This window comes from Perna viridis, chromosome 2 (assembly GCF_037379345.1).
Source record: "Perna viridis isolate PV_CMFRI_1.1 ecotype Kerala chromosome 2, ASM3737934v1, whole genome shotgun sequence".
Lineage (NCBI taxonomy): Eukaryota > Metazoa > Mollusca > Bivalvia > Mytilida > Mytilidae > Perna > Perna viridis.
In genome coordinates this window covers 53,020,015-53,033,330 of record NC_142446.1, presented here as the reverse complement: position 1 = coordinate 53,033,330, position 13,316 = coordinate 53,020,015, and the positions used below count along the sequence as shown (strand labels likewise).

Sequence of the window (13,316 nt, the reverse complement as noted above, 5' to 3'; positions counted from 1 at the left end):
GGTATCATCGCTTAAGATGTAACAATATTGATGCATCATTTTCTAGTAGTAAATTTTATAGTTGTTTTGTAATGTGTAGGCATTACAAATGACGAATGAAAAAGAAAACAATTGTTTTTGTTGCTGTTGAGAAACATAGTTATTTTTATAACCCCCTCCCCTTTTATCTCTTTTATCAGTGCACTGTTTTGTCCTGATCTATTATCTGTATGAGGCTCCCCAAAAAAATAGTACCACCTGGCTAAACTATTACATACTATAGAGATCAACTGCCTTTCTCTTCATACTGGCAGTTTGAAAGTTTGTGAGGATTTTAATCATCGAACCATTTAAAGTCTATAGTATTTTACACAGCATATTCAATTGCTTGTAACTTGAAAAACTATTGTTTTGATAAAACTACTAGAATGTTCTTAGGCTAATTTTGTCAATGGCTTTATTTGAGATTATTTGATTGATGTTTTACTGTGTAATAAAACAAAAAATACAGGTTAGATTAGCCAATCTAACTGTATGTTCAACAACCTTAAAATTGTTGATTAATCAATTACCATGAGTAGCAGACAACTTGTGTCTGATGTTTACTTAACAATTAAATTGACCCTTCGTTTTATCCAGGCAAACTTCAGCAATAAATCTGTTGCCAGGCCATAAGAAATACTTTGTTAAAACCCTGATTTCACTATAATGAATTTGTTATATTAATGATGAAATGCATTAGTTTTAAAACACTGGAAGTGGGAAATATGTTCGAATTCGTTATAAGTCTTCATGTTATAAGTGAACACTACAGTACATGTTTTCAATTTGCAAATAAAAATACACAGAAACCTTATAACTTTAAATTACCACATAGAAACTTTTAATTAATTAATAAATTTCAACAGAGTAAAAAAAAACTGGTCTGTACCGGGGTACTACAAGGACAGAGTTTACAATTAGCAGGGGACAACACACAAACGGCCCGTAAAAATTAAGTGGGCTGCTATAATCTCTACAGTGATTGTAAAGAACTATACAAATATTGCCTTCCAAAGGTTAAGCTGTGGGCTACCAGGCCAAAATCCTGTGTTAAAACCCTACACAGAATTGATCAGTATACCTGAGGGGATCTGTTTATAGGACTGACAGAGCTCTGCAATTTTCCAATCGTCATCATACAGACAGTGGTACTCTTGTGTGCTTCCACAGACAGCTTCAGCCTGTAGAAATCTTTCTATGCCATAGGCAGGACATCTAGGTACATACCTCTTAAATACAGCCTCTACTCTTTGTATACATATCTACAATGCCAAAGATCATATTGAAAAAAAAAAAAAAAAAAAAACTCTCAAGAATTAAAATGAGTTCTAGATGATTTGAGCAAGTGGAAGATTCTATTTTGATCAACTACCTTCGCAAGTGTAAACAGTCACAAACCAGGTTATTTGGTATAACCTGTTAAAATATAGAAACATCCTCAAATAACCCAACCATCTATTTTCAATATTTAATTACTAAGAAAGGGTGTGTTTGAATAACATATTCCCTTAGTATGGGGCTTTTGGAGACTTCAATACATATTCCAACTACTAATTATGATGATGACTGTTTCTCATAAATACATACTGTATAAACATTTTTATGTTTTAAATTTACTGGTTCAACCGAACATAAATTATTTATGTGCAAAACTCTGCTAATTTTCTGAAATCTACTATCCAAACCAAAGCTACGTCTCTATCACTTTTTATTACAATAAGAAAACACATTTCTGATTTCATCAGGCACGGTGACCATGTCAATTTAATGTTTTAATTACATAAACAAAACATATTCAAAAAAGAATTACTGTCCAGAACGACACTACTGAAAAATCAGAATCTATCCACAATTTAATGTCCAATAAAGAAAAAATAGTTACAGTCCAACCCAATAAATACACTAACATTACAGAATATCTAAAAATATACAAATATCAGGATTAATAAAAATGAAATTGACCTCTTTATTACATATTTCATTAATACTGTAAATATGTCTACACTTTGCATGTACGTGGTCACCGCCTAACCTTGATAATTGAAAAAAAAAAAAAAACGTGATCATCTCCTTTATACACTACCTGCGAAATTCAAACTGGTTCTTTCCCAATATAGACAATCTAAACTATAAAACTGAAAACTACTACGCCTAAAGCACATAAATATATCTATTTACTCACACAAAAAAGCAGAACTGTGATGAACATCCTCCATTAACATAAGTCCTAATTAAGAGACTGACACTGTTTCTTCACATTAAACTTGCCAAAAAAAAAAAATAGCAACATCATACACTTTGTATCAACAATATATAACTAACAGTGTTCATTCTAGAAAATAGCAAAAGGGGCCAGTGCCCCCCTCAACAGTAAAACAGGGGTCATTCTCAGAAAAAAAGGGGGTCAACATGGCTTTTAATAGGGGGTTATTTTTATATAAAAGGAAAGATTCAACAAACAAGTAAGTTGTTTGTTTACACTCAATTGTTTCATAATTACATGTAGGTGAGAGACCATTAATTACATGTAGGTGAGAGACCATTAACTACATGTAGGTGAGAGACCATTAATTACATGTAGGTGAGAGACCATTAACTACATGTAGGTGAGAGACCATTAATTACATGTAGGTGAGAGACCATTAATGTATAAAAAGATATTAACAGATATTGATCATTCTGCTGATTCAAATTGTCATTCATTTTGATGTTGCAGGACTGCTTTGCATCAGGATTACATCCCACCTTGGCCCACGGACATTCAGTTTTCCATTTCACTCAAAATTCTCCAGCTTCGCAGGCCCGTATCTGCATTGATTGGGTGGTGTCGGCAGAATCAGAGGAAATGACTGTGTCCTGTGGCACTGTCCCCCGTTTCTTTAAGTCATTTTGAACCGCATGCCAAAAAATTTTTAACCTCCGTTTTTCCTGTTTACTAAGAAATAGTCAAGACCATTGGTGCTGTAAATAACGGAAACGCGTCAGGACATGGAACTGATAAAATTTTAGAAATTCAGAGATTGACCTTCGAAATACTGTGCACCCAGTCTCAGGGCCTACAATTTATGGTACTTTTAATGTGCCATACATAAAATATTTGTGCCAATGGCGCAAGGCATGGTCTGGAATGAACACTGAATTATTTTATTCATTAAAATATATGTATACATGTACTTAGATATTTAAAATCTAACAATACTTCTTGTATAAGCTAAGCGTATGTATCCTGTCAAGTAAAAGAAATTTCCTCTACTACAAATGGACATGACTAACAAATTTAGAAAACATTAGAGAAATTATACAAAATGGACTAATTTAACCAGGCTTCAGTTTCTCAAGAAACACAGGGAGAATTGAGTTCTCAAGAGAAAAGGAAAAGAGAACTGGAAATTAACCAGGGTTAAGTGAAAAGATTCCTAAGCATGCTCAGGGAAAATTATTTTGCATGATTTTACAAGAATTTCCTATGGATTTCACCAGAACTGCGCAAATAAAATTTGACACGGATTTCAAATGAAATTCATGTGGATCAAGCTATCACAAACTTTCCATATGAAGATCCTGCTTGCGGCAAGAAAAAATAGGGTGGAAGGTAGGGAAATTATTTAATTTTTCAAAAACATTTTAAATGGATAATGAAGTAAATGGGGGAACAATCTAGACTTAAGTAGTACTTGAGCTAAAATGGTTTTAAAATGTATAGGGAAACACAAACAAGAGGCTCCCAGGTGCTTGAATTACTCATCTGGTCCAATTTTTGCCTTTCAAGGACAATAACTCTAACAAAACATTGTCCACCATTTTTGACTCAAAAGTAAAACATATCATAAAGATCATTTCATCAATCTCAAATTTTTTCCTTCCATTGATTTGGGCTGAAAAAGCATCATTTTTAAAAAAATCCCCACATCAGATCTAAACAGAATAACATAAGAAATATTTATACTAAGTTTGATTCTAATTGGTCTGGTAGTTTCAGAAGAGAAGACTTTTGAAAGAAAAAAAATAAAAAAATAAGGATAATATGTTGGACAAGAGGCTCCTAGGAGCCTGAATCACTCATCTGGTTAAATTTTGTCTTTCAAGGGCAATAAATTTAACAAGGAATTGCCCAACAATTTTGACTCAAGAAGACTTTGGTAGGACTGATAAGGATCATTTCAGCAATGTAAGTTTCTTTCTATCATAGTTTTCAAGATATAGGCTGAAAACTGAAAAAAAAACATCACTTTTTTACCTTTCAAGGGCAATATATACTCTTACAAGGAGTCATCTGACAACTTTGATCCCTTCAAGACTTCTGTAAGCCTTAACATAAGAACATTTCAGCAATTGAAATAATTTGGCTAAACCTAACAGTTTTGGAGATATAATATACCACTATGTTCTATTTTTAGTAATGGCAGCCATATTTTTCAACAGATCAAAAATCTATGTAGGACACCAGACGAAACATTCATACCAAGTTCGGATCCAATTGGTCAAGTAGTGTCAGAGAAGAAGAGTTTTGAAAAATTGTTAACGACAACAATGACAATGGATGGCAAGTGATGACAATAGCTCACACGGCCTTTGTCAAGGTGAGCTAAAAAGCGTAACTCCAAAATGGCATAACAGAATAAAACAAAAAAACGGACTATAGATAGATCGTATCATGCTGAACACTTTAACATAGTTAAGATTTGGCAAACCTAACGGTTTTGGAGATATGCAAAAAACTTCTGTCTGACCCTTAAGTTCTATTTTTAGTAACTGTGGCCATGTTTTTCCTCAGATCAAAAATCCCCACATCAGTTCTATGCAGCATACACAAAGAAACATTCATACCAAGTTTGAGGAGCTAAAAAATCCTTAGATGATGAAATGGGCCAAAAAAAAATGCCTACAAATGTCTCTCATGGATTATGTTGTTGGACAACTTCTTGTTAGAGAGAACAAAATTACCAAACACTAATCTGATCCATAATCATGTCAAGTCCAATATAAATCTGGCAAAATAAATATTACACCATCAGAGCAGCTGGTACCGCAATGGTACAAGCACTTCAAACGAAATGGTGGGTTAAGTCTAGGTTTTACAGTGCGCAAAACCTCTCTCTTTCAAGCAGCATGACTTTATCAGTGGTGATTAAAAAGCATTTGCAGGCTATTGTCATAATAAGTTAATCAGTGGTCACATCAGCACAAAGAACATTTTAGAAAAAAAACAATTATTACTCATTGTTTTAAAAGAAACTGAGTATTTTTCAACCAAGAACTGATATCAAAAAAAGAAAATGGTAAGAGACCTTTTAAGATGCATATCCTCATTTCTTGATTCAGGAGTGTGTAATGCAAATATTTATGGTGTTCAAGGATATCAGAAAAATTAGTACTTGCTCTAACATAGCGAATCAATTGTGAAATATAAACACCATATGCAAGAGATGAAGGGATATTGCTGCACAGGTAAGGAAAATTTATGATATCAAAATTAAAGTCTTCGCTATTATCATAAATCTTTGTGCTGAGATGACCAATGTGACTGTTGTCGAATTCGAGATATATGTCCAAAAAAGATGTAGAACATGCTGTTTCTGTAGTTTCCTATATCTCAACTCAGGTGGAGATATTGACGGTAACCATTTACAAAAAGAAGGGATGTTGATGGACAATACAACATTAAAAATCTGTATGTAAAGTTAAAAGATATAGAATCTTTTAAATTTTTATTTTTTACAAGGTTCTGAAGAAATTCAGTCCCGTATGAATATAAAAACAAATCGGCTAGGAGAGGAGCACAGTTTGTGCCCATCGGAATGGCAACCAGCTCCTCCAAATGTAACAAATATGTTATCAATGAGAAATCAAGCATATCGCAAACCTGCTTTTCTGTGTAGCACACTTTGCCTCTCTGTGATGTTTTAGAAAAACATATGGATTTATAACCAAGAACAACATAATTTTTTTGAAAAAGCAAAAGATTTCCATATAAGTCCTTTCAAACGGCATTACAATGCAAAGTTTTCCTTTACATTCTTTTTCCTTACATTTTTATCATGTAGAACTAGATATTTGTCATTTTTATTGGTTCTTTTACAGAAACAGATGTTTGACTTTTAGTGGTGAACTCATCACTCTCTAAGTAACTAATCTCCTTGCATTTGAATGGTAGATTAATACCCATTCTCACGAAACCCTGGAGTCTGATTACAAGACTTACTTACCCAATATCACCTGATCTTACACCTGCTGACCCCATTTGACCTTGACATACAAATGTAACTTTTGCAGAATGGCGATTGTGAATGTCAACAATCTTATTTGTTTATTTTTGGCAAAATTTTGCACCAAGTTTTTAAATTTTCCAACAAAAAAAAAGTGGGGTTCAGACCACTAGGATCTGCCACTTGGATCCTATCAAGGATACATGTATGTGCCTTTGAAAGGAAAAAGACGCTTTTTGGCAGCATTTGGACACAAGGTAATAGTTCTGTGTTATCCACTTCCTCTTCGACTTCATTGGGGCAGGTAGAATTCTGGTGTTGTTGGTTGACTGATTGATTGATCAATTGTTGGGGTTTAATGACCAAGCAGAAATATTTCAGCAATATTCAGTCAATGAACATGAAATGGATAATAAAATGAACATGAAATGATGATGATAAAATGAAAGAAAGGGATGGGACACAAGGATAATAGGGTTGACAAATTTTGATTGCCACAAGAAAAAGGGAGGGATGGGTAGGGTCGGGCAATTTAGCCTCCTGTGGCGTACCACAAAGGTTCCTACTTCTATCGAATACCACTGCAGGGTTCTTTAACGTGCAAGGAACGTGGCATCCTTGAAAACACGGTGCACCACTATGGTTTGCGGTCAGGTTTTCCGTAATATAGCCTGCCGACCCCAGCATGTAACACGCCAGGGGTACCCCATTCCACCACCTGGGGCACACACCCCAGTTGCTCTGTGGGCAGAGGGCCTAGGCAACTAGCTACGACTGAAGTGCCTCGGAATATCAAAGTCGAAAGTAGAAGCATAATTCGGACACTTAACCATTGGTCACATAATTTTGCGGTTGAACGATGCGTACAGGGAACCGGATAGCTAGACACATCAATATCGATACAGTGATAAGTAGTTTATATGTGTAAAAATTATATATTCTATGCTAATGTTATAAGTTCATACTCAGGCGGTAAATTTTGGCCACTGCTTAATTCAGCTTTCGATTTGGTTTACACAAATCCTTATAAAAACGCCCGAGATCTCCCGAAGTGAAGAAAAGCGCTCGAAAATTTTTGATCTCACAAGATTTAACAGCTAATCAGGCGCGTAGCTGCCGTTAGGCAAAAAAAGCTTTTGCCTACACTTACTTTTGCCATTTTTTTTCAAAATTTTGAGATAAAATACATCCAGGAGAGGCATAAATGATGCCGAAATTTTGCTTACACTTCAATTTGGCCTCAGCTACGCGCCTGCTAATTATTGAAAAAAACTACTAATAAAATCACAAAACCTAAATGATCTTATAGATGAAGTTTGATACATCTTGTGACAAATAAAAACTTGGTTTCGCAAATTGAAAAGAACAAATTTTACATTCAGAAGGGAACGAAACTTGTCAATTACATGCACTATAGATAACCAATTCAAGCATTTAAAATTGTCGGTTGACAAACTGAGGTTTTTTTTACTACCCTCTCGGATCTTGCACGGACGGTACCTATGGGTGAAGGCACATGCCATTTTCAGACTGACTGGGGAGGGGGCTAAGATTAAAAAATATAGTTACTAAAAAAATTCGAACTCATAAAACTCCAGTCCCTCCCCCTCGAGAAGATAATGGTATGTTCCTAAATGCTACCAACGAGTTGACCAACACAAACAGTATATCGATCTCCGAAACAGAGGTTGGTAGCTCCTTCGTCCCTGTACTAACCTCCGTGTTGGCACGAGACCGCAATTAATTTTCAAGTGCATTTCAATATACGCATTGGAGTAGATTAGAAAAATTCCACCGGTGCAAACTGAATAAAACTTCTCTGGCCTAAAGATATGTACAAACAGGATTTTATATATAAATTGTAGAAAATTTTACCATCAGTTTCTGAAATCAATACATATAATTCGGAGATGGGGTAAACATGACAAATGAACTGAGTCAGAAGTCCTAAATTTTAACCTTCTTCCACTGAACCAAATCACAACTTTTAGTCAGAATTGATTAATGAAAAAAAATCCCATGTAATTTTAACCTATTTTCTACCAATTAGAGGCAAAACTTCAGCAAATAAGTTTCCAGTAAAAATATGAAAAAATGTGGAAGGTACCTACTACCAAAGTTGGAACTATATTTGTTTATACAACGAAAACCAAGGGGAATTAATTGTGTTCTCGTACCTGTTAGAAGATGCAAGAACCTGTGTTTTGGAGATTGTCAGTACATCACCAAATATTCAGAGGAGCGCATAGCGCATATGCATTGAAGACTACTTTAGTATTTTAGCAGTGAATTTGAAGATGTATTATTAACATAGCAAAATTTCAAGTGATCATATCATATGCATCGAAAAAGGCAGCCCATCGCCGTGAGCGGCAAATCAATTTCAAGTTAAAGATTTTTTTTTCTGTATACCATTGTCTTATTTATACGGTTCTACTAGAATAAAATCATTAACTTATACATGAAGCTTATAATAATAATCCTATTCATAATTGCACAGTGGGTAATATACGACCGATGTGTATGTTCTAACTACCTCACAAGTGGTTGACGTACTGTATATATACATGTAATAATGCAACGATCTCGAGCGTATCATTTTTAAGATACTGGAGCTGCATTCGGAAGTCTCGAGAGACCTTAGAAAATTGCGAGTGTGATTGATCGGCATCCAACCCATTAAACTGGCTAAAAGTCCACATTAATAGTGTAAGTATCAATCTTGAATGCAGCATAATTTAGTTAATTCTACTGATATGATTTTTTTATGATTACACTTTCAAATTGTAGCCGAACATTTCTACTATACATCTCTCTCATAGCGACAGACAAATTCATGTATACCTAAAAACAGATCTGGGGAGTTTAAATGAGTGTATTTACTGCTTTTCAGAGATACATTTTGATGATGGGTCAACGATGCAATATATACTTGTGAACAGGTCGATGTACATTGTATGTATAACGTTTATTTTAATGATCACGTTATATATATATATACATGTATATATTTAAATTATAAGCAGTATGCAACAAGAGCATCATTTTTATCATGATTGGTATTCTTCGAGCGCTTTTAAACATCTTCAGATGCTAGTTGCTCTCTAGACTCTATTGGACGTTTTTTAGTAGGACCCTGCATCTCATTGAAAATATTCTTGAGCGGGCGTGTCAAAACAAGCAATTAAAAACAGTGCGGGATTTTGTTTAATTAAAACAAACACCTTGGCTAATAAATATGACTTATAATATAGAGCAATGATCACACAAGTCACACAAACATTTTCAGTGAAGGAAATTTCACAAAAACGACATAAAATTATAATGTTCGAAACGAAAGTGAAAGTCAATTGGTTTATTTTTTCCCCCGAACTGAAATAAACTTTAGTAGTTATGAGTTCAAGTAATAATTAATCAATTTGCATATTTGAAAAATCCTAGAAATAGTACTATAAAAGTCAATTGTTACTGAAACCTAAATTCATGCGATCGTCCCCTATGACTTGTCGGCTCTACAAAAATTGGTTTGTATAAATTAATGTTTAAGTTTTAAATCAAAACATGCCTACATGTATAAGCTTGAGAGACTTGCTTATTTACTTTTTGCAATATTATGTTCACTACTTTTATATAACGAATTATTATAGTACCTGTAATTGATAAATTATACTGCTCAATAAATTTCCATATTTTTGTTATATAAAATCTTGCCTAAAAAGAGTACAACACACTTAACCTAAGTGAGGATGGCTCCAATAAGGTATAATCTTGTGTATTCTTTTCAGGATTAATGACTAAATCATTTTGAAAGAGTAATAAAGGGAACCAAGGTTCTAGTGGAAATCAAAAGGACGAAGACCAAACATAGAAAACACACACACACACACACACACACAACATTAAGTAACTAAACCAAAACATACAAACAATAGGCAAATGAAAAAGTTGGACTCCCTCTAAAAACTGGGAGCATGGACCAGGTGCACCGGTAGGGTAAGCGTCCTCTGCCTTTCTGGAAACACCAGCCGAGTTGCTCATAAAAAGTCAAGTCCGGAATAGACGAAAATGGAAAAGAAAACTATGGCACGATGAACAAATCCGTTTTCATGGTGCAGATGGACACATCGTAACGATCCACGAGTGTATGATGGCGACCATAAAACTTCTGTATAGTGATGACTTAATTTGTTGTAGCAACAAAGCCCTGTTACAGAAGCCTAACTGTAACAAGCCTAGCGACACGAAAAGTCTGCTTAGTTACGGCAAGCTCTGGCATAATGTATGAGTTGTGATATGAAAACTTAATACACAGGTGCTGAATGGATGTTGCCACAGATGAAATGAAAGTTGACACTTCTGAATGAAAAGTCATCACGTTTGTCGTAAAGTTTAGTAAATAGTTTTCCTATACCATCGATCTCTAAGTGTATGTCAAGATATGAGGCTGACTCCACCGTGTCTGTAGCATCCATCATCTCAAATTCTTTGGAGGTAGATGCGATGTATCAAGTCCCCGAAACTAGTATTATTTAACGATAGCACGCCATCTATATAGCGGAAACTGAGATTAAAGGATCTTGCCAAACGAAGTTCTTTCTTTCGGATCAGCTATGAAGTTAGCCTCAGAAAAGTGTAAGAATAGGTCAGCTAGTAGAGCAGCACAATTTGTTTCCATTGGAATGCCGACCGTTTGTTGAAAAACACGTCCACCACACTGGACAAATACAAATGTATGTTGTCGATCATAATTTCCAGCGTGATTTGGAATTATTTTTTACATAGTATGAGGAATCTCTACGACGAACTATATAATTATATCTAGGTGTACCATCTTTTTTGGAGAAACAACGATGTATAATGTTTTTGAGTCGGAATTTTATCTGAGTATGAGGAATAGAAGTATACAGTGTTGAAAAATCATAGGTTTTAATGCTATGTAACGTTGTTTGTATGGATTCTTGTGGAGTTCAGGAATCCAGTACATAGACGGTAAATCACAACATCATCATCTTTGGTAGAGAACCAAAAGAGGATAGCAAAGATTTATGGATATCCACTATCTCTTCTTTTGATAATGTAGTGGCAGTATAGGTTTTATCGCTCCTATCATTTTCTAAGTCTACCTCTGGTAATAAACATTGGATGTAATATGTTTTGCAGAGAAAAACAATGTTGTTTTGTCTTTGTCTGCTGGAACGACAACATCTTTGTCATGTATAGTAGACAATGTTTTTGCTTCATCGGGTTTTTAAAACTTATGAAGCATTTGCACTCATTGACCTACTTAAAACTACTTTCACTCGTTTCACGTTTCAAAATTATAGAGACCTCACAGCCTTTATCCACTCTGACAAAGAATAAATGTCTTCTTGTTCTCATTTGATCCATTTTCTTGCGTAGTGCTTCACTTCATCCATAAGAACTTTAAGGTTGTAATTCCATTATGCAGAGATTCGTTTTTTTAATGATGATTAAATCTCCCGTAACGACGTGACCGGAAGGACCAGTTTGAATGGAGATTTTTTGCAAAAACAGTCAGGTGGTTTAGCCTTGAAGTCCTCAATCTTGAGGTTCTGAAATAGCCTCTTGAATAAATTTAAATAAACATATACGAAACATTATATTTCGTCAATTTTATATTATTTAAAAGGTACCATCACATGCAGTGTTCGTATTTTATATCTTAGCAGCGAGACCAGCTAGTGATCTCTGCTAATTACCAAGTTTAAGATCACGTTTTAGTACTTTCTAAAGTGTAAATTGGTATTTGTTATAGTAAATTTTAAATGCAATTTTCATATATTTGGCAGTTCTTTTACGCATTTCAAACAATTATACATAATTTCTGTACTATTGTGATAGAAAACTACTTCATCATTTGGGCATTTGAATTAGACATAAAATGTAAAAGACCACAAATAAATGTTAAGAAAAAATCATCTAAATTAAGTTGCACGGTTGAAATTTTAGTTGTTGATTTCAGGTTGGCCTTGTATAAATGATACATTTCTTAATATGTTGTAAAATTACCTTCGAGTGCAAGACTTTCAAAACTCCAAAGTACTAATTTACTTACAGTAGTGAAGTGGGGATTCAAGAGTTACTGGGTTATTCTTAGAATTAAAAAAAAAAACACTACATGAGTGCCTCTTTAATAGCTGTTTCCTTTCATAAAAAAAATGACTGATACTCGTTGTTAGTAATTTACATAAACATATCATCCTATACATAGATGATACAGCACGATTTAAACCAAAATCTTATGACAAACGTGGTGATTTTGACTTTCCAATAGTTAGCTATCCTTTCTGAGTGGCTACATACAAACATATCCAGCATATGGGATACAAACAGGTGATTCTTTACACTAAGTTCCTCATTGCAGAGTGGATACTGACATAACGCTTCCAAGAAAGGTGTATGCTCAACCTTATAGTTCCTATCAATATACATTTTATGGTCGTCATCACAATTAATTATAACTTGATTGATCATATGCAGTTTTTTGCTCATAGATAAAATTAGATTTTGGATAATGCAGACTGGATTTTACTCGCTTGTAATGTGACGGTTGCCGCTGGCGGATCAGGATATGCCGCCACCTCCAGTGCATCTTGGTGCCACTCCCATTTTTTTTAAATTTTGAAGTGTGTTATATTGCAAGTGCTTATAGTTTTTGTTTGTTGTCTTATTTCCAAAGCGTCAGTTTTTATATGTAGTTGTATTTTATTCTGTTAATTGTCTACATTGTGAATGTAATTCGTCTATGTTTCCTGACGCACTTTGGCTGTGTACATATAATTGTTTTACGTCTGATTTGTCTTCTTGTTAAGTTGCAGATGGCTTTAAAAAAGGTAAAAAAACTAAGTTGAATATTCTACCTTGACACCACACTTCCACGCGATAAGCTGAAATCATGCATGATCATATTTCCAAATCTTTCAATACAAAACAGGGATGTACATGATATGCTTAAAACAAAAATGTATTTGTAACAGAAAAAGCTTATTTTGTGAAAAAAATCAATCCCGAATCTAACTAGAAGTACTTTGAATGTGATGTTAAAATAATGGAATTTATCATTTTAGT

At 34.3% G+C, this 13,316-nt stretch overlaps 1 protein-coding gene across 5 annotated transcripts in view; it reads right to left on the bottom strand.

Annotated features, from left to right (window-relative positions):
• LOC148625995 (uncharacterized) overlaps nucleotides 1-7,269 on the bottom strand; it is a 54,449-nt gene extending 47,180 nt beyond the window's left edge. For all 5 annotated transcript variants that reach the window (XR_015919971.1, XM_088569520.1, XM_088569522.1 and 2 more), the window contains exons 1-3: nucleotides 7,193-7,269; nucleotides 2,204-2,284; nucleotides 1,103-1,283 (exon numbers count right to left, since the gene is read on the bottom strand). Coding sequence is in view for 4 of the 5 variants with exons in the window: in XM_088569520.1 (XP_088425646.1) it covers nucleotides 1,103-1,283; nucleotides 2,204-2,230 (208 nt within the window). In the remaining variant the exon portion in view is untranslated. The remainder of the gene's footprint in view (nucleotides 1-1,102; nucleotides 1,284-2,203; nucleotides 2,285-7,192) is intronic.
• Nucleotides 7,270-13,316: the final 6,047 nt, after the last annotated feature.